General features: G+C 41.9%; 1 protein-coding gene across 7 annotated transcripts in view; it reads right to left on the reverse strand.

The window, feature by feature from the left end:
- CAMK1G (calcium/calmodulin dependent protein kinase IG) overlaps positions 1-21,558 on the reverse strand; it is a 2,474,997-nt gene that overhangs the window by 2,099,770 nt on the left and 353,669 nt on the right. For 3 of the 7 annotated variants that reach the window (XM_068269763.1, XM_068269758.1, XM_068269760.1), the window contains one exon: positions 16,309-16,388. The exons of the other annotated variants lie outside the window; for them this stretch is intronic. In XM_068269763.1, coding sequence (XP_068125864.1) covers positions 16,309-16,388 — 80 coding nt within the window. The remainder of the gene's footprint in view (positions 1-16,308; positions 16,389-21,558) is intronic. 7 annotated transcript variants of the gene reach the window in all.

The following is a 21,558-nucleotide window of genomic DNA, read 5'->3' on the forward strand; positions in this document are numbered from 1 at the left end:
GCCATTGTCTATATGCAACTGAAGCCCTCTCCAACTGACTGGCTGACTTGCTCAGCTTCTGCTTGATTAATCACTGCAAGCTAGGTGTAATATATGTGTTCATTGGCTTATAAGCAGCCTGCAGGCTTTATAAAGCAGCAGAGAACTGTTTGGGAGTGAGTTTCTCCATTTGTGTGTTTGGTAAGTTTTAGAGCAGCAGGAGACAGGCCTTGGGGGTGGCAGCTACAGTGGTTTGGTTGCGCTCACATATGGTGTTAGATGCTGGTTCTGGGGCCCGGGCAGTGAGAGTTCCCGGGGCCCCAGGCTGGCTCATGCACCATTGTTTTTAATTTTATTGTAGTATCCCATGCAGTTTAGTTAGGAGGGGGGCAGATGAGAGGGAATATCCTGCACGCTGGTGCCCCCTGCTGGTCATATAGCCATTGTCTATATGCAACTGAAGCCCTCTCCAACTGACTGGCTGACTTGCTCAGCTTCTGCTTGATTAATTACTGCAAGCTAGGTGTAATATATGTGTTCACTTCTCATTGGCTTATAAGCAGCCTGCAGGCTTTATAAAGCAGCAGAGAACTGTTTGGGAGTGAGTTTCTCCATTTGTGTGTTTGGTAAGTTTTAGTCAATACATAAACGAACTAGGTCTCCTAATAGCACAACAGCTGAAAAGGAAGGGTCTCATTGCGTGCGAACCACACCCTTCAGGAGACCTCCACAGCTGTGTATGGGCCTTAAACTCAACCTTGACCTTAAATTCCTACAACCACCTATAGAAAGTTCAACACAGGCCTCATTTGCCAATATCAAAATTTGTACTTTATTGTGAATAGAGCAATCGAAGAATGTGACAGCTTCACTACATAAAATATAAAACCATTAAAAACTTAGCGAGCATCAGAGATTTGCACAGCATACCCTCATCCCAGTATCCACTCCATACACACATCCATGCCATTCATTCCACAGGGCGCCACGCATGCATTAATGGGCTTCTAGATAATTGCACGTGCTGGCCAATAACCTACTAGCCTTTGAAGAAAACCAAGCTCAAAAACCAATAGGGGGGACACACTATCTCCAAATTGGAGGGTACTGGTTAGCAATAACTGCAGTCCTTGGCTAGTAATAGCACTAATGTGTGCAGAGGATATAGTCCAGTATTAACCACAGCCAATTTCAAAACTCGTGCATTCAGCACAGCAGTCCTAGTAGTAGACTTGAATAAGCAGCAGCCAATAGTTTCAGCGTAGCATTAGGTAAGTATAGCATGCATAGGCAGCATCAGACAGTCCATTCCACAAGAAAACTCTGGTTAGATAAGCATAGCATGCATATGTAGCGTCAGGAAGTCCATTTGGCAGGGGGACCCTGTTTAAGGAGTCACCGTATTCCTGTTGTGGGTATACAGTACCTCTCTTCCCGGGCTGTCCACACTGCAGTGTGCTCCTGTGGGTGATGGCGGTTGGTGGTAACTCGTGAAGTAGATCTACCCGTGCGTGCCGTCACATCAGTGCACCAACGGGGATCACACTCGGAGTAGCGTGGAGATCGAGATGATGGGTGAGGCCGGCCTCATGTAGCTCCTCCCACCGACATGTTTCGGCCAATGGCCTTCCTCAGGGTGTGGCTTAGAGTACGGGGGGGTGGTTGCTCCCTATTTATTCAAAAAAGCTTCAGTCACCTGACATTTCCACAGGCGCCATCTTACTTCCTGGAAACTTTGCCCACACCTCACGCAGCCGTGTTTTACTCTATGTTTAGCTTTCCATAGTTTCAAAAAGACGAGAGAAATATGTATAGAGCTGTTCCTGGCGACCAGTTTGTAGTTGTTTATAAAAGCATTGCTGGCTTATAAGTTTAAGATCCATACCTGGCAAGCGACTGAGTAAGGGAACCTTTTTCAAAACAAATCAAAACAAATATATAAAAATATATATAAACAGGTGGCTTTTCGCTATTATGCGGACATGCACACATCCATTCCACATGCATATAGATTTCCCAACTCCAATGTCACTTCCTCTCTTAAACAGCCATACACATCCCAGGTAGAGGGAGGTCCCTCTTTTCATTTTCGTTCAGTTTTCACAACTATCTGAATCACACAGGCAGCACTAAGCCACCCAGGAGGGACCTCTCTTTATAGGTATCGGTACAGCTACAGCAATATACAGCTCTGAAGACATTCCCTATGGTGTCATGTGTACTAGCCATATGGCTCCAAATATACAGAGAAATCGATTTCTGAATTGAGGCCATGTGGTGTCAAGGTCCCCAACCTATAGATCCACATGGTCTCAAGGCGCAAAAGCTCTCTCTCCACATTGACCTTTCTTGCTCCTTTTGCTACTGAGGAAAGAACTTTAACCAGGCTACCCTTGAATTTTCCTCCATGCATTTGTTGGTAATGTTCTCTTAAAGGGCCCTTACATTCTTCATTTTTATTACCTACATTTGATATGTGTTCCAAGATTCTCGTTTTGAATGCTCGAGTTGTCATACCAACGTAATGCAGGCCACAGGGGCAGGTCACCATGTACACTACCCCCGTGGTCTCGCAATTCATAAAATCCCCAATTTTATATTCCCTTTTACATTTAGTGTCCCAGAAAGTTTTAGTTTTATGCACAAAGGGGCACACCTTGCATCTCCCACATTTGTGCATACCATTTGGGGGTGGGGTGGCTGCTAACCATGTTTTTCTCTCTTCACTTCGTTTTGTATTTTTAAATTCAGAGGACACCAATTGGTCCTTTAAGTTTTTTGCTCTTCTTGCTGTCATTGTGGGGGTAGGCCCCACGATCTCTGCAATATCAGGGGATGCCATAAGGATAGGCCAAGCTTTTTGAAGGGAGTCTCGCACTGCTTCCCAATGTGACCCATATTGGGTAATAATCCTTTCTCTGTTTTGGGTGTTTGATCCATCCCTCTTCCCATAGGTAAGGAGGACGAAGAGGGTGTGGAAAACGACGACCAGGACAGAGGCAGAGGCTCAGGAAGAGATACCAAAGAGACAAGTCAGAAAGGGAAAGGAGTGAAGGTAAAACCAATAGCACAGAAGGAAGAGTTGAGGAGGGGACGGAGCCAGAACAAGTAAAACTAGGACAATTGGGGGTCGATGTGGTTAACCTCTCTGATTTCCCATTAAAGCCTCACCATATATCCCTCCTTTCAAAAGGGCTGACATTTGCCCCAGTTCATAAGGGAGATGAATTTACTGTCTACAAGGATGTTCTCTTCTTTCTGAGACGAGTTCTCTTGAAATTAATGTTTAAAGATAACCAAAAAACGACAATGGAAAGTATAGAAGCCCAATATGAATGCTTGAGCCTGGGTGAAAGGGAGGCTTTAATGGCTCTGGAGAGCTTGTGGGATGAAGGACATGTGGAAATTGAAGTGAGCAATGACCCAGACATGTTAGAAACTACAACTGAACCAATACCCCAGACCAAACTCCGAAAAAAATCCAACTTTATGCCCCCCCTTAGCTCCAATAAATATCTGTCTGTCTTTTTAGAGACCTTTAGCAAAGATCTGGAGACGATCAACCTAAATCCTAAGATTAAACAAAATCTGACTAGAGGAGAAAAAATGGCATTACAGGAATTAAAAGATGCAAAAGGGTTTGTTATAAAGCCCAGTGACAAGGGGGGGAATGTGGTCTTGTGGCGTGAAGATGATTATCTAGAAGAGATGCATCGCCATCTGAATGATGAGAGGACATATAAAATCATGACACGTGACCCATTCCCCCCTTTGATTGATAAAATAAATGATAAACTGCAAGAAGCCTTTGGAGAGGGTTTACTATCCAAGGCAGAATTTGAGTTTTTGAAGGTAGATGAATACATTAGACCCACCCTCTACCTGATCCCGAAGCTACATAAGAATAGAGAGCATCCCCCTGGCCGCCCGATTCTATCTGGAATCGGGGGACCGACAGAACGAATTGGACAATATGTGGATCGAAAATTGAAAAATTTAGTCCAAAGCCTCCCTTCATACGTCCAGGACACTCGTGACGTCCTGAAGGTCATTAATGGAGTACAGATACCCTATGGGGCCCTCCTGGTGGGGATTGATGTGGAGTCTCTCTACACTTCGATTCCCCACCAGGCGGGCTTAGAGGCTGCTGCCTTCTACCTTGAAGAGGCCCATCCGAGGATGGCTGATCATAACCAGTTTGTAGTAGATATGTTACGGATGGTCTTGACTGAAAACTACTTCCTATTTGGGGGAAGGTTCTATCACCAGGTGGCTGGAACATCGATGGGAGCGGCGTGTGCGCCGGCTTACGCATGCCTCCACCTAGGCCTATGGGAGAGGCGTGATGTGTATGTACTTGACGCATTCCGGCGACACGTCGCACTATGGATTAGATTCATAGATGATGTGCTGGTGGTGTGGAGAGGTACTAGAGACGACCTGGATAGCTTTGTGAAAATGCTTAACAGCAATGATAAAAATATCAAGCTGACATATGTCTGTAGTGAGCATGAGATCCCCTTTCTGGACCTAAGAGTTGCGGTCGGAGATGGGGTTCTCACGAGCTCAACATACAGGAAGCCTACAGCAGGTAATACTATCCTCCACGCCGCCAGCCATCACCCCAGCCACCTGGTGAGGAATATACCCTACGGGCAGTTCCTCCGCTTAAGGAGGAACTGCTCGAGTGAGGAGGAATTCAGGAAAGAATCATATGAATTGTATACACGTCTGAGAGAACGGGGATATCCACATAGAGTACTTAGAAGAAGTTTGAAAAAAGCATGGAATAGAGATCGAAATACCCTCCTTACCTATGGGAAGAGGGATGGATCAAACACCCAAAACAGAGAAAGGATTATTACCCAATATGGGTCACATTGGGAAGCAGTGCGAGACTCCCTTCAAAAAGCTTGGCCTATCCTTATGGCATCCCCTGATATTGCAGAGATCGTGGGGCCTACCCCCACAATGACAGCAAGAAGAGCAAAAAACTTAAAGGACCAATTGGTGTCCTCTGAATTTAAAAATACAAAACGAAGTGAAGAGAGAAAAACATGGTTAGCAGCCACCCCACCCCCAAATGGTATGCACAAATGTGGGAGATGCAAGGTGTGCCCCTTTGTGCATAAAACTAAAACTTTCTGGGACACTAAATGTAAAAGGGAATATAAAATTGGGGATTTTATGAATTGCGAGACCACGGGGGTAGTGTACATGGTGACCTGCCCCTGTGGCCTGCATTACGTTGGTATGACAACTCGAGCATTCAAAACGAGAATCTTGGAACACATATCAAATGTAGGTAATAAAAATGAAGAATGTAAGGGCCCTTTAAGAGAACATTACCAACAAATGCATGGAGGAAAATTCAAGGGTAGCCTGGTTAAAGTTCTGTCCTCAGTAGCAAAAGGAGCAAGAAAGGTCAATGTGGAGAGAGAGCTTTTGCGCCTTGAGACCATGTGGATCTATAGGTTGGGGACCTTGACACCACATGGCCTCAATTCAGAAATCGATTTCTCTGTATATTTGGAGCCATATGGCTAGTACACATGACACCATAGGGAATGTCTTCAGAGCTGTATATTGCTGTAGCTGTACCGATACCTATAAAGAGAGGTCCCTCCTGGGTGGCTTAGTGCTGCCTGTGTGATTCAGATAGTTGTGAAAACTGAACGAAAATGAAAAGAGGGACCTCCCTCTACCTGGGATGTGTATGGCTGTTTAAGAGAGGAAGTGACATTGGAGTTGGGAAATCTATATGCATGTGGAATGGATGTGTGCATGTCCGCATAATAGCGAAAAGCCACCTGTTTATATATATTTTTATATATTTGTTTTGATTTGTTTTGAAAAAGGTTCCCTTACTCAGTCGCTTGCCAGGTATGGATCTTAAACTTATAAGCCAGCAATGCTTTTATAAACAACTACAAACTGGTCGCCAGGAACAGCTCTATACATATTTCTCTCGTCTTTTTGAAACTATGGAAAGCTAAACATAGAGTAAAACACGGCTGCGTGAGGTGTGGGCAAAGTTTCCAGGAAGTAAGATGGCGCCTGTGGAAATGTCAGGTGACTGAAGCTTTTTTGAATAAATAGGGAGCAACCACCCCCCCGTACTCTAAGCCACACCCTGAGGAAGGCCATTGGCCGAAACATGTCGGTGGGAGGAGCTACATGAGGCCGGCCTCACCCATCATCTCGATCTCCACGCTACTCCGAGTGTGATCCCCGTTGGTGCACTGATGTGACGGCACGCACGGGTAGATCTACTTCACGAGTTACCACCAACCGCCATCACCCACAGGAGCACACTGCAGTGTGGACAGCCCGGGAAGAGAGGTACTGTATACCCACAACAGGAATACGGTGACTCCTTAAACAGGGTCCCCCTGCCAAATGGACTTCCTGACGCTACATATGCATGCTATGCTTATCTAACCAGAGTTTTCTTGTGGAATGGACTGTCTGATGCTGCCTATGCATGCTATACTTACCTAATGCTACGCTGAAACTATTGGCTGCTGCTTATTCAAGTCTACTACTAGGACTGCTGTGCTGAATGCACGAGTTTTGAAATTGGCTGTGGTTAATACTGGACTATATCCTCTGCACACATTAGTGCTATTACTAGCCAAGGACTGCAGTTATTGCTAACCAGTACCCTCCAATTTGGAGATAGTGTGTCCCCCCTATTGGTTTTTGAGCTTGGTTTTCTTCAAAGGCTAGTAGGTTATTGGCCAGCACGTGCAATTATCTAGAAGCCCATTAATGCATGCGTGGCGCCCTGTGGAATGAATGGCATGGATGTGTGTATGGAGTGGATACTGGGATGAGGGTATGCTGTGCAAATCTCTGATGCTCGCTAAGTTTTTAATGGTTTTATATTTTATGTAGTGAAGCTGTCACATTCTTCGATTGCTCTATTCACAATAAAGTACAAATTTTGATATTGGCAAATGAGGCCTGTGTTGAACTTTCTATAGGTGGTTGTAGGAATTTTGGTAAGTTTTAGAGCAGCAGGAGACAGGCCTTGGAGGTGGCAGCTCCAGTGGTTTGGCTGCGCTCACATATGGTGTTAGATGCTGGTTCTGGGGCCCCGGGCAGTGAGAGTTCCCGGGGCCCCAGGCTGGCTCATGCACCATTGTTTTTAATTTTATTGTAGTATCCCATGCAGTTTAGTTAGGAGGGGGGCAGATGAGAGGGAATATCCTGCACGCTGGTGCCCCTGCTGGTCATATAGCCATTGTCTATATGCAACTGAAGCCCTCTCCAACTGACTGGCTGACTTGCTCAGCTTCTGCTTGATTAATCACTGCAAGCTAGGTGTAATATATGTGTTCACTTCTCATTGGCTTATAAGCAGCCTGCAGGCTTTATAAAGCAGCAGAGAACTGTTTGGGAGTGAGTTTCTCCATTTGTGTGTTTGGTAAGTTTTAGAGCAGCAGGAGACAGGCCTTGAGGGTGGCAGCTCCAGTGGTTTGGCTGCGCTCACATATGGTGTTAGATGATGGTTCTGGGGCCCCGGGCAGTGAGAGTTCCCGGGGCCCCAGGCTGGCTCATGCACCATTGTTTTTAATTTTATTGTAGTATCCCATGCAGTTTAGTTAGGAGGGGGGCAGATGAGAGGGAATATCCTGCACGCTGGTGCCCCCTGCTGGTCATATAGCCATTGTCTATATGCAACTGAAGCCCTCTCCAACTGACTGGCTGACTTGCTCAGCTTCTGCTTGATTAATTACTGCAAGCTAGGTGTAATATATGTGTTCACTTCTCATTGGCTTATAAGCAACCTGCAGGCTTTATAAAGCAGCAGAGAACTGTTTGGGAGTGAGTTTCTCCATTTGTGTGTTTGGTAAGTTTTAGAGCAGCAGGAGACAGGCCTATATGCAACTGAAGCCCTCTCCAACTGACTGGCTGACTTGCTCAGCTTCTGCTTGATTAATCACTGCAAGCTAGGTGTAATATATGTGTTCACTTCTCATTGGCTTATAAGCAGCCTGCAGGCTTTATAAAGCAGCAGAGAACTGTTTGGGAGTGAGTTTCTCCATTTGTGTGCTTGGGACAAAACACGTCCGCAAATTCTGTATACTGATTTGGCAATCCCTCCATGTGAATCTTGGTTTTACCTAAGGTTACCTTCGCTAGACAATGATGATAGCAATGGGTAGACCAGCTCGTTAGCTGACCTGTAGCCCAATTGATCTGAGGCAAGTGAAGTTGTAACTGTCACGCTTGGAGGTGTAATCTCCACAGTCAGCATACAACACATAAGCTGATGTGAAGGAGGTACACACACCAGCACAAGGGATCAGGATATCCCCAGTTTAGTGGAGGAGAGGAATGACTCCAATAGGAGATTGTGGTGCACAGAGCCGGTGCAGATCCGAACAGCCACAAACACTTTCGTAATAACGTCTCAGCGCAAAGTAGCGCTGAGCGCATAAACCAGGACTGAGGAGATCAGGACAGGTAGACAGAATGAACGCTTGCTAGCTAGCGATTACTTAGCGACAGCAAGCGTCCAAAACCAGACAGACTGGAATGAGGCAGCCAATGCGTTGCGGCGATGGCGTGCCTCACAAAGACAGGACAGGAGAGACAGGAAATAGCAGGATCGAGATAGATGAACGTAACACAGATAAACATACAATAAGTATGTTTTCCTAGCGTATTACAATTACAGCTATCAATGAAACTATTTGTAAGGTCTGACTAACATATGTATATATCGGCAATGAACCGATATATGACATAAGCAGGAACGCTGACTAGGACTGGAGTAATACAGGGAACAGGACTCAGAAGGATTCGCTATCTCTTCGCAGAGATGAACGCAATCCACAAACAGGACCAGGAACAGGATAACTAGCTCAGCACGGGTGTTCACGATACGCGCAAACTACCAAAACGTGCTGGAAAACTGACTAACTGAACACAGGAAATAAACAGTTCGTGTACGTATATATCAGCAACACTGATATATCAACGTAACACGGATACAAGGAAAATAACAAAATGCGCAAGTATGCGTATATATTGGCGATGAACCAATATATGACACAAGACAAGCAAGTAACAACTTCTAGAACAAGAGCAGAACTAGGAGGACTCGCTGACCCCTTCGCAGGAGTCAGCGCAGTCCACACGGACCAGGAACGAGGTGGGGCACGAGCAGAGTAACAGATAGAGTCTGAGACTATGATAGCCCATGAGACATTGCAGGAAGCAGTTCTTTATACTGAGGTCATCCAATGGGAGCAGACCTGCAGATTCCCACACAAGTGAATGGTAATTAATCACAGGCTGATAGCAGGAAAAGGCAGACAATGATATGCAGCCTGCAGGAAAGGGACTGCCCCTCCACTGCAGCAGACAATGTTTGTTTACACAAGAGCATGTTAAACTGTCATTAATTTCAGAGTGACTGCAGATGGAATCAGCAACTAGTTTAAGTGCAAACCAAACTATGCAAGAAAATGCATGTAATGACATCAGAACTGCTTGGGTTACAATACCACTGCAGCCAGCAGTAAACGCTGCAGACATGATCATAACATAACCCCCCCCCCCTTAAAAGCGGATACCAGACGCTTTTCAAAACTGAAACAATCTGACTGATAATTCATGATGACCGGGACAGCCCGGCAAGACCAAATTCCAGAATCAGGCCCCACAAGACTGGACCCATCAGAACCAGAACCTACAGAACCATGCCCGTCAGCACTACAAGCCTCAGTGTGACACCCATCAGAACCACGACTTCCAGAAAAAAAACCCCAGAAACTCTCTGAGCGATACCCACCGCCTTCCCGGGACTGTCCAAAAACGCCAAAGCCTTTGCAATGCCCACCGGAACTGTCCCTACCAACACAAAACCCACAGTTGAACCAGTCCAAGGTACCAGGACAAGTTTCCTCAGAGATCTCCCAGAACACCTGGAAGCTCCAAAGAGATCCCCACAGGTCAGAACGCCCCTTAGGCTCACATGGAGAACCATCAAGAACCCCTATGGAACCCAGGGCAACTCTAGAGTCAGGGTCACAAGGACAAACATCAAGATCAGGGTTTTTAGGGACCAGAACCATCTCCGGGCATGCAGGCCAACCGGCAACATCAGAACATGTCTCCACTAGGGAAGCGTGTGAGCACGCCAACACAGACACACTTGGGCACTCTGGCATACGAAGCACATCTGGGCACACCGGCACAAGAGAGACTTTTGGGCATGTCAAGGAACTGCGAACCTCAAAGTCAGTCAAGGCAGGACCGAAACCAGGACTGGGCAAAAAAAAATCATCATGACTAGACTTCACAGTTACTGGATTCTCACTAAAAAATGCAGGATCAGACTTAGATGTCTCTGATTCCAGCAAGGTTATTAACAAATCATGTTCAGGGGCATTTACAAGACAGGACAAATCTTCTGATGTATGCACCGAACTAGACAGGGTTCCCATAACTTCTTCTGGACTAGACAGAGACTCATCAAATACACTGGATTGGAGCTCATGAAGGGCTGCAAAACAAGTCAGTAGTGCAGCAATCCCCACTGAACTAGGCAAAACTGAGTAACTCACTGGACAGAAAGGGGACACTGGAACTTCTGCCACACCGGCCAGAGAACCAGAATTTTCCAGGATACAGGGCTGGGTTTCAGAAACACTCATTAACCCGGACTGAAATTCTGAGATTTCTATTATTTTTTCCAGCGAGTCAGAATTATCCATGTTACAGGGCAAGACCTTTAAAACATTCAGAGGACAGGGCTGGAGTTCCTCGGCTGTTACAACACTGGAGAGGGACTCAACAACATTGGTTAAATCAGACTGTGTACAGGGCAAGGTATCTAACACACTTGCTGACGAGGACAATATTTCAATGGCTTCTGCTTCCTTAGACAAAGATTCATCAAGTTTATTTAGAGTGGACTTTAATTCTAAGACAGCTGCTAAACAAGTTAATATTGCTGCAACACCCACTGAGGTAAGCAGTGCCTCAGAGTCTTTTGCTAGAGGGTTTGAAGTATCCAAAGTACTGGGTGAAGCATAAGACTCTGTGACCACAGCTTCACTGGACAGGATCACTGAACAGTCCATATTGCAGGGCAAAACCATGGAAGCACCTGCTGGACAGCATAATGATTCTGTGACCTGAGTTTCATTGGAGAGATCTACTGCACAATTCATGGTACAGGGCAAGTTCACTGGAACATTTTCTGAACACGGTAATAATTCTGCGATTTCGGATTTACATAGCATACGCTCTGAGTTATTCATGAAACTAGAGTGAGGTGTAGAAACAGGAAGATCAAAACACGATGTTTGCGCATCTGAATCACCATTCAATTGTGGAATTGGAAAATTCAGATGCTGGGGTTCTGAGGTTTCTGGACAGGATTGCTGGGACTCAGAAACTGATGTAGTGCATCTATTGGCATCTGCTGGATCAGACAGGAGTTGAACTTTATTAACACAGGTAATTTCTGCAGAAATGTTTGCAGAGACAGGCAAGATTTTTCTGGTGTCTGTTTCACTGAACAAAGACTCATGAGTACTGGCTAGGCTGGACTCAGAAGTCAGCAGGACCTCTGGATTCTCTGCTGAGAAATTTGTGCAGGGCAAAGTTAAGAAAGTATCAGTGGCTTTCGTTTTACTGGGAAGTAACACTGAGTTATCCATGGTACAGGGTGGAGTTACAGGAACATTCACAAGACATGGCAGGGACTCAGTAACTGGAGAAGTGGGACAGTCTCCAATTGACAGTGTGTCTTCCCTGGTATCAACTGATTGAATCGCATAAAAATCGTCCAAAATCATTTTCCACACATCGATCAATGGAGCCACAAGGTCATACCCACACACACCAGTTTTTATTAGGTTATAGGCAGACTTAATGCATGCATTCAATACTAATTCACTTTTTGCACTGTAAAATTGACAAAATGAACTTGAATCATTCTTCCATTCATCGACCAGAGCTTCCATCTCTCCTTTCTCAAATGGAGGATTCCAAGCATACTTAACAGGCAGATCACAGTTTGCAAATGTGGTTTTGGCAGAAACATACATTGGATTATTTAACAGGCGATTGGCAGATTTCTTATTCCTAAGGATTTCCAATACCTGTAGCAAGTGTTGGACTGTAGTGTATGCAAATTTTTCTTGCTGCACGAATAGATTGATTTGTTCAATACTCTGTAATATATCCTCATAATCATACTCAGATAATTCTTTTAAACAAAAATCTTTATTTTCCCTAGCCAGTGATGAAAGTTCATTAGTGTAAGGGTTCGCAAGCATAAGTATATACACATAGTATCAGCCATTTTGTCTTCTCAGCAGCCATCTTAGGATCCATATATATATTGTAGCAAGCTTTTAGTTTAGCCAGATCTTGAAGACTGAACCTGTCATGCTACACTGCATTCTCACTTCCCCAATTCTGTTCTATCTTTGTCCTACAGGAAACTTTTATTGTGCCACTTTGACACCTGCAGAGATGTCATATGTTATGCTAGGAAAGTCCTCATCTGTATTATTTAAATCGTGTATTATGTAAATATGCTGGAAATTTCTATGTCTATTGAGTTTGCGCAGGATGTACAAATTACTGTATAAATATAATGATTCAAAGGCAATAATTAATCTGTTTGGCAACCACAACCTGTCTGTGTGTCTCTTATTGTGGCTGACCAGCTGATTCAAAGCCAGTACTGGTATAGAAATCACAGAGTATTATTTCTAGGTTTTCTAGGTCATCACTGAAGGTCCAGTGGGTCTGTAAAGTGACCACTTCCTTTCAGCTGGGGGCTCGTCCTGGGATTCTTCAAACGCCTCGGTTCATGTAAGTACTAATTATGTCTTTATGTTGATTGAAGACTGTTTATTACTTATATGAATTGTTGTGGGTGTCGAAGCAGGCAACTCGGGGTTTGAATAGTATTCAGACTTGGGGTCTAAAATTTTGATAGTATAATATATAGACCTTAATTTAGAGGAAAAAAAGGGGGAGAGGTATGACAGGTAATAGGAATAGGGAATAGGTTTGACTTTTGGTAAGTCTAAATTTATTGACTTTTGGTAAGTCTAAATTTTAAAATTTTCGGACTTTTTAGGTAAAAGTCTGAATGAATTGGGTGTTAGATTTTTTGGGAAAATCTAATTTGTCTATTTGGGTCTGATCAACTCAGTAGTAATTTCTTCAGGAAAGAAAGAGTTCCTTTTGGTAAGGAATTAGAAATGATTTCTTTTGGTAAGAATAAGGGTTTAGATAGTCGCCATAGTATATTGATTATGTGGGTTCAAATACTTTGTGATTTCTAATATATGTTTGTCTGGTCGTCTGCTTATCTTATCTGTTGCATAGAAGTATAAGATAATTTGTTGGTATTTGTGTGGAACTTCAAGTCCAAATCATTATATAGAGTGATTTGGCTCCACTGTATTGTGTTCCTTACTAAATAATAGATTGGGTTTAAAGAGGATCCCTAGACTTGAATAATATATACAAGAATCCCTAGACTTCAATAATATATTTCTAACCTGAATAGATGGCCAAGAAAGTATATTATAAATTAGAATTGGGTGAGATGGGCCAGAATATTGTTAAGTTAATTCCTGCCCCTACGCCTATGAGTTTTGAGTCATGTGTAGAGTTTGTTATAAGGGCCTCTGGAAAAAGATCTTTAGTTCACCCGTGGGTAGAAAAAGTAGTGGAAAAGACCAGGGAAATGAATTTTAGTCCACAATTCCCCTTAACCTCCCTAGCGGTATGGACAGAAATGTCCGTTCAAAAAAACATGCTGTGAACAGTATAAACGTGCATACACATCAATACTCTCCTGCACTGTATACTAGACCCTTGCTTGACACATTTTGGCAAGTTCCAGGGAAAAAAAAGTTTTAAAAATAAATTTTATCACTGTTTGCACAGAAATCCTGGGGAAATTGAACGCTGGGTAGGTTAATTGGTAGTAATAGCCTAATACATATGAACTTAATTAAGGACTTATGTTTAAAGAGGGAAAAAGATTTGTCACATAATATTAACTGGGATTATCAATATATGTACCAAGGAGCAAAGAATTGGTTAGAATTTGCCCCGCATTATTATTACCGAACAGTTGAATAATAATGTGTGTTTTATGTATGTCTGTTGTCTGTCTATAGGGTGCGCCAGCGATGATATAAATTGCTATAAGATTCTTACTGTATTTCTGAGAGAAGGTTAGTAAAATTAATATTAAGAACACACATGGGATTCGGATAAGAGCGGTCATTTACTGAAATCGCCAGTATAAATTCTATGTACGTACAAACTGGTTTCAGACGCCACCTTTGGAAAAGGTCTGTTTGTACTGGGTTTTGTGATGACCGATCATTAAAATTATCTGAATTATCCATGGGTCATGTAAAATAAGCTTTTCTGTAAAAAGAAACATCTCAGAAATATAATAATGTAATCAGTTTCCTGTAAATTAGGATCTAAGTATGCAATAATATGTATCATAATGTATTCATATATGTATTGTGTACAACCTGACACATATGTGTGTAAATTGGGAGATTGTATTGAGTGCATGTATGTGATATGTATGATAGAGAGGTGATAACTGCAGGGACATAACAATAGGGGGGAGGGGTACAGAAGGACTGACCGTACCCATGCCTTTGGTCCACAAGGGCCCCGAAGGGTCCACCCTCTATCACCGTATTAGCTTTTTATTGGTCCTGAACAATAGTAGTCTTTAACACACTGTTGCCAGTGTGTCCCAATCCCCTCCTTGCACCTCTGACACTCTAAATGTCTTTGGTAAGTTTTGGCACGCTGTATCAATTGCCCTGTATAGAGTTCTTGGGGGGGGGGGGCTGATGTAAAATCTACACCAGGGCCCGTAGTTAGAATTCTCCTTTAAGTTTGAAAGGGTTAAAAATTAGCACACGTCATTTTTAAGGGATCTAATCTGCGCCCGCCAACATCTGTGTGGGTTCCTCCTCTGAATCAGTCAGTGACAGCAAAATAAAATGAGGAAGTAAAAAGTATTGCTTTTTAATCTAATGGGGTCTAACATTAAAACATTAGATTAATTAGGAAACATATATGTCCGTATGTATGGATTAATGTCAGGTATACTACTTGCCTTATAAAATAGTAGTATTTTTAACTCTTTTTATCTGTTAATAATGATTTCTGCATATATACGGATGTATTCTTAATAGTTAGAAATAAAAAAGTTAAATTGTATCTAAATAGGCTTGGTTCTGTGACAAAGGATTCGTTTTTTTTCTTTTCTTTAATTGGTGTTTCCGGGTGGCTGCACAAAACGCCTGCTTATGGTTTTTTTCTGCCAGCAGAGAGAGAGAAAAAAGAGGAACTAGCGTACTATTTTGCAGAGAAAAAAAAAAGCACATTCAGAAGTCTTTTCTGAATATACCGTATATCTGTATACATATGTATCTTATGAGGTATATTATTGGAGTATTTGGAACAGTGAATAATTTATATATATTTCTTTTGTCCCTATCTTTCTTTAATATACCTGCTACTGTGTTGTTCATTACACACGTGGCAGTCTGTAAATAAATCCACACGTCTAGTATAGGAAGTTTTAAAAAAAAGAATGATTTTTCTCCTGAAACTTAGTGTCCTTAAATTAAACTAGATTAATTAATTGATACCAACTGTCACCCAGGTCCATATGTATCTGATTGAAGTTTCCCATACTGCAGAATAGATTTTTGGAATTTTTATACGTGTCCAAAAGAGGTTCTGATACTTTTTCATAGGTAGTATAGTGAAATCATATATCATAGTTTGGGGCCAATTTGGAAGGTAGCCGGTTGATTTGTCTGTGGGTTTTTTGTGTGTGAGGAAACTGAGTCCCTGGAGGAAACCCATGCAGACTCCGTGCAGATGTTAACCAGGCAGAGATTTAAATAACATTGCAAGGCGAGAGCACTGGTTGCTACGTCACCGTGTTACCTTTAATGTCATAGTGTAAAGAGAATTGAGGGTTTAGTACAACTTAATAACTTTATGGATATGATGGCAATTATCACTTAGACCCATAAAATGTGTAATTAAAGTTAGAAATTGTATCACATTTATTTAAAGTAATAGTTAGTGGTGTTCATTTGAACAGAATTTCTATGGATTACTGAAATAACATTGTATTTCAGAGTCGTATAGGATTCATATATTATATACAGTGGTTCCATGCAAATCAATCCTAGACACATTGAGGAAAAACTTTTGCTCATATGTTGGTAGGGAATGTTCTAATTAAAACTCCTAACAGATAGATATCCTATATAAAAATGCACCTACCTTTTTGTTGAAATGCAGCCTCTCGGCCCCCTCTCTCTCTCTGCCTCTGTAAAACCTCTGAAAAAGTCCTCCATACTGGCCTAGTCCACCAGAATACAAAAATAATAAATCCTCATCACAAATCTATCTCTCTTCGCCACACAGAGAGAAAGGAAAAAAAATGCTCCTCCACATTGTTAAAATGAAATGCAACTGCCTACACTCTGATTCAAATAGGTATCACTGTTACGGAGATATTGTATCTGATCGTAGTTCTGTAAAACAATGACTGCAATTTTGAGATCCGTCAGCATGATTTGCATATAAACACTGAATTTCCTGTATTTGAATTTCTGTGAGTAATATGCTGTAACTGCATAATGCTTTAGCAGAAACGCCATTTAAAGCTTCATATATGGGTCCAGGTCATTATTGTGATCATTTCCTGTAATTAATAAGAAAATATGTTTTTTTAAGCCCAAAACTCTTACAAGTCAATTAAATTAAATTAAATCCTTACACTCAGCATAGGAAAATAAGTACATTTTTCTTAACCTTAGGAAAATAGCTTAGTTTAATGCTTGAACCTTTTTGACAACCTGCAGAATCATTTGATGTTGATATGACAATTATTTGGATAGATTTTTGGATTTTTGACTGAATTTTTCACTGTTCTGAAGACTCTAGGAAAAAATACACTGTTTAATTTTATAGTGTAATGATTAGAAGCTTTACCTCTGGCAGAATTTTAATTTCAGTTCTGCTTGATCTATAGGTCAGTGTCTGTTTAGTAAGGAGGCCTTAGCCTAGTCTCTGTAGTGCTGTTCTTTGTATGTGTACCTATAGAAGTGTGTCTCGGGGACAACCATAGGTATAATACCTTAAGCGCACTATGAGGAAAAAGACACTATAGATATTCTTTGTATGTCTGTAGCTTTAAATCTAAAAGGGGACCCAACCCTACTACAGGGAGCCAGTGCTGGCCACTGATCCACTGTACTGTGACCCTGCTCATATTATGCCATATAGCCTTTTGCTAATTTTGATCAGACATTAAAATAAATTTAATGTATGCTCAAATGGGGGAAAAGAGGTATAGGGAACGGTCATGTTAGTTTGTTGTCTATACACATGTCCAGCCCTGCCCAGGCCTAGTGATCGGTGTCATGTCATTTCATGTAGTGGTGTAGTAAGAAGGGGTAGTGAGGTAGATATTGCACTAGTCTAGGGCCACCTGAGTTCTTTAAAATACATTGATTGTGGAAGGTATGATGGAATGAGAGTGTGACTGGTAATGGAAGAATGAACAATGGGAATTCATTATGGTGTAAAAATTCATTGGGAATTTATCCTCTCTGCCATGTATGGAGTCACATACTCGCACGGGCACAGCGACACGACGTCATGCGAACGGGGTATTGCGAGAAATCCGTTAGGATCATAGAAAGATCCGATAAGTATGTTTTGAAGTTCATGGTGGAGAGTATGAATCATAGTAGTATTACAAATACTAGGAAAAATAAATGACTTATTGGATTTTTGGGAAAAACAGGATGCTCGCACATTTCTCTTTATTCTTTCAGAAACAACTTGCCAGACATCTATCCTGAGGAGGATAAGACTGCCTGACCAGAGTCCATCCGGAAGTAATCCATCCAGAGGAATCAATCCCGAAGGGAGTCTCTGACCAGACCAGAAACTATCCTGAGTCTATCTTTACAGAAGGATTTTCTACTGGTTCCACTGTAGAGGGTGAAATAGGTCGACTAAGTCCTGAATCCCAAAAAGAGACTATTCATCAGGTGGACAGTAACGCGTGCTCTGATAAAAGTTTCAAGGTTGCTTGTGTCATCTGTTGAAGAATGGAACAAGATCTGGATCTCAGACCCAGGAAGATTGTATGGATTGTGGGACATTCTTATGTGTATTGGGCTCGTAGGAAAGCTACTAATAGTGACTATGGGGAAAACCTTGGGTTATCCAAAAATAACTTCATGATCTATTGGTTCAGTATTAGAGGGATGATTTGGAATATGTTTTTTGGTAGGGTTACTTCTTTAATGCGGAGATTTCCTATGCCAGACATTCTTATTTGTCACTTGGGTGGGAACGACGTGGGTAAAGCTAACACTATTGATTTGTTACACCGCATGAAATATGATTTTATGCGCATTCATGAGATCATTCCCCAATGTGTGTTGGTTTTTTCTGAAATCATTCCCAGACGGGTGTGGATTTTTCCCCAAGATAGATTAAGGGCCATTAAGACATTCATTAATAGGGCATTATCTAGATCCCTGCCAGCTATAAGGGGTTTTTCTTATTGGCATAATAAGCTTGAGGGTTCCCGGCCTAATTTATTCCGCCCGGATAGGGTTCACTTGTCTGATCAAGGATTGGATATTTTCAATGCCGATCTTAGATCAATGATTGAATCAGCTGCTATGAGGGGTGGGTCACTATATTGAGGATATGATAGAAAGAGAGCTAGTTGTAAGTCACATTATGGGTTACTGCTTTCTGAATAAGTAACAGCCTTCATCTCTGCTATATCATCCTTTAGGAAAGAATTAGGATTAGGTTTTTGTAAGTTAGATAATGGGTTGATATGTAATGAGCTGATATTTTTATCTCAATTACTAAATAAGGCCAAATGCTGAATAATCCAGGGATTTTTTCTGATTGCCATTTTGGAGTCAGGAAGGAATTTTCCCTTTCCGGGGCTAAATACACTATGCCTTATAAGGGTTTTTCGCCTTCCTCTGGATCAGCAGTGAAATGGGCCGCTATGGGTTTTTTTTTTGGTTAAACGTTATGTACACACCTCTTGCTTCAACCCAGATAACTATAAAACTGTATATTTATCAGACAGTAAAATTTATATATCTATATACATATGCTTATTTGTTACTGACCCATATAATTCAGCAGGCCTGATTTCAGTGGGCAATTTTCAGGGAACAAGTCTCCTATTTTTGGTACCTTGGTCTTTAGTAGGTTCAAGTTGGCCATAATTGTCTTGCTAAGTTTTACTAGAGTATTATATTTTGTCCTATCCTGATTGTGAATATAATTGATGAGTGCTCATATGTTTGATTAGCAGAGTCCTTCTAGTATGGTCAAATCTGAAGGTAGCCATCATTACAGTTGTCCTGTTAGTCCTGATCTTGAAAGAGTATCTATAGCAGCGGTTGCTATTAGTTACATCTTTTTCTGCTTTGATTTGTAGTGTGTCTGTATAGATATTTACCATTACTGTGGTAAAACGTCAATTAGCTAACATTCCCTTTCCTTGTTAAATCAGAGTTATATCTGTTTGTCTGAACAAGCATAACAGGATTTTGGTCAGTATGATTGGTGCAATGGACTACAATTTCGCAGCAACACAGTTGCCTTGGGCAACCGGATTGGTATATTTAGTATGGGATAGTTGGAAGGCCAGAGATGTTGAGGATCTCATGTAGCCTTATTCCCTAGATTTCTGCTGTGATCTGTATTCCCTTTCACAAATGTGTCCTGGACTGAGGCCTGTAGCTACGGTTTGACCTGCTTGGTGAGTTCTGGCAGTACTCCTGTATTTCTGATCTCAGCCTCTGTACTCGGGGCATTAAGGCCTGAGTATGATTGTAGTTGGGTTGATGTCCACTCCCTGGGTTAACAGGAGTGTGTGACCTAGAGTAAAGGATACAAAGATAGTTTGGAGTACAGTGGCTGATGGAGGGTCGGAGGTCTGCCATGCCTCACAAATGGGTTATAAACTAAATTGTAAAGTCAAGACCACCCTCTCACAAATATAGCCACCTTATGCATGCGCTAGTTGCTATCATAAGGGTGTTTTTGACCTTGGCCTACCTAAAAGCCTAGTATTTAGACAAGCCCTTTTTTAGACAGGAGCAGATGGAAACTTCTCTTGGAGTAAGTGCTGATATAAGACAGTTTCTTTCTTGTATTGATCTGAGAGAAACATTCCTGCTGCAGGCTAATTTATACACATGCATGTACCCTCACATGCAGTATGCATAAGATTTTTGTTAGATTACATCAGGAAAGAGAAGTGCAGACAACTTCTCATGTTATGTCCGTTATCGCATCGGAGGACTGTGACCAGAATTTTGCCCACTGATATGTTAGTTCTGTATAAGGCTAAATAATTGACATTGATATGATTATCTTTTTTCATAAAGATACAATTAGATTGGCATCCTCCAGGATACTAATCTTTGGGGGACAATACTAGCATAGTCTGTGTAGCCATTTTTCCTTTGGAAAATGTCTAAAAAGGAGGGAATTGTAAGGGTTCGCAAGCATAAGTATATACACTGTCAGCCATTTTGTCTTCTCAGCAGCCATCTTAGGATCCATATATATATTGTAGCAAGCTTTTAGTTTAGCCAGATCTTGAAGACTGAACCTGTCATGCTACACTGCATTCTCACTTCCCCAATTCTGTTCTATCTTTGTCCTACAGGAAACTTTTATTGTGCCACTTTGACACCTGCAGAGATGTCATATGTTATGCTAGGAAAGTCCTCATCTGTATTATTTAAATCGTGTATTATGTAAATATGCTGGAAATTTCTATGTCTATTGAGTTTGCGCAGGATGTACAAATTACTGTATAAATATAATGATTCAAAGGCAATAATTAATCTGTTTGGCAACCACAACCTGTCTGTGTGTCTCTTATTGTGGCTGACCAGCTGATTCAAAGCCAGTACTGGTATAGAAATCACAGAGTATTATTTCTAGGTTTTCTAGGTCATCACTGAAGGTCCAGTGGGTCTGTAAAGTGACCACTTCCTTTCAATTAGTAGTTTCATAAGTCCATTTAACTCCCCTGAAAGACAATTGCATTTCATTATCTGTTAATGGCAGAATCTCATTGCAGGTCTGATGCGCAGTCGCTAAACATAACGATTCTGCAGATTGGACACGTTTCTTAGAACGTTTGCGTTTTGCCTTTGACCTTGCGGTCTTTGGTGATTTATTCAAAGCTGCAGGAAAATTATCAGTAACACTTTCTGCTTGCTGCTCATTCTTGCAAGCAATTGAAGGAGCAGCTGATTGGCCTGCTGCCAGGAGTTCATTAAGAGGAAAAGGCAATGGATCTATGCGCAACCAATTGTGAATTACAAAAGCTATAAATTGCAAAGGACTTTGTCTAAACTGAGTGTGATCTAAGACATCGATTGCCCAATCAAAAAGTTTGCCCTTAAAAAGAGCACAAACGATCCAATCAGACCAGGTAGAAATTGCAGAAGCCCGAAAGTC

The sequence above is a fragment of the Hyperolius riggenbachi genome, chromosome 2 (assembly GCF_040937935.1).
Source record: "Hyperolius riggenbachi isolate aHypRig1 chromosome 2, aHypRig1.pri, whole genome shotgun sequence".
In the NCBI taxonomy this organism is placed as follows: domain Eukaryota; kingdom Metazoa; phylum Chordata; class Amphibia; order Anura; family Hyperoliidae; genus Hyperolius; species Hyperolius riggenbachi.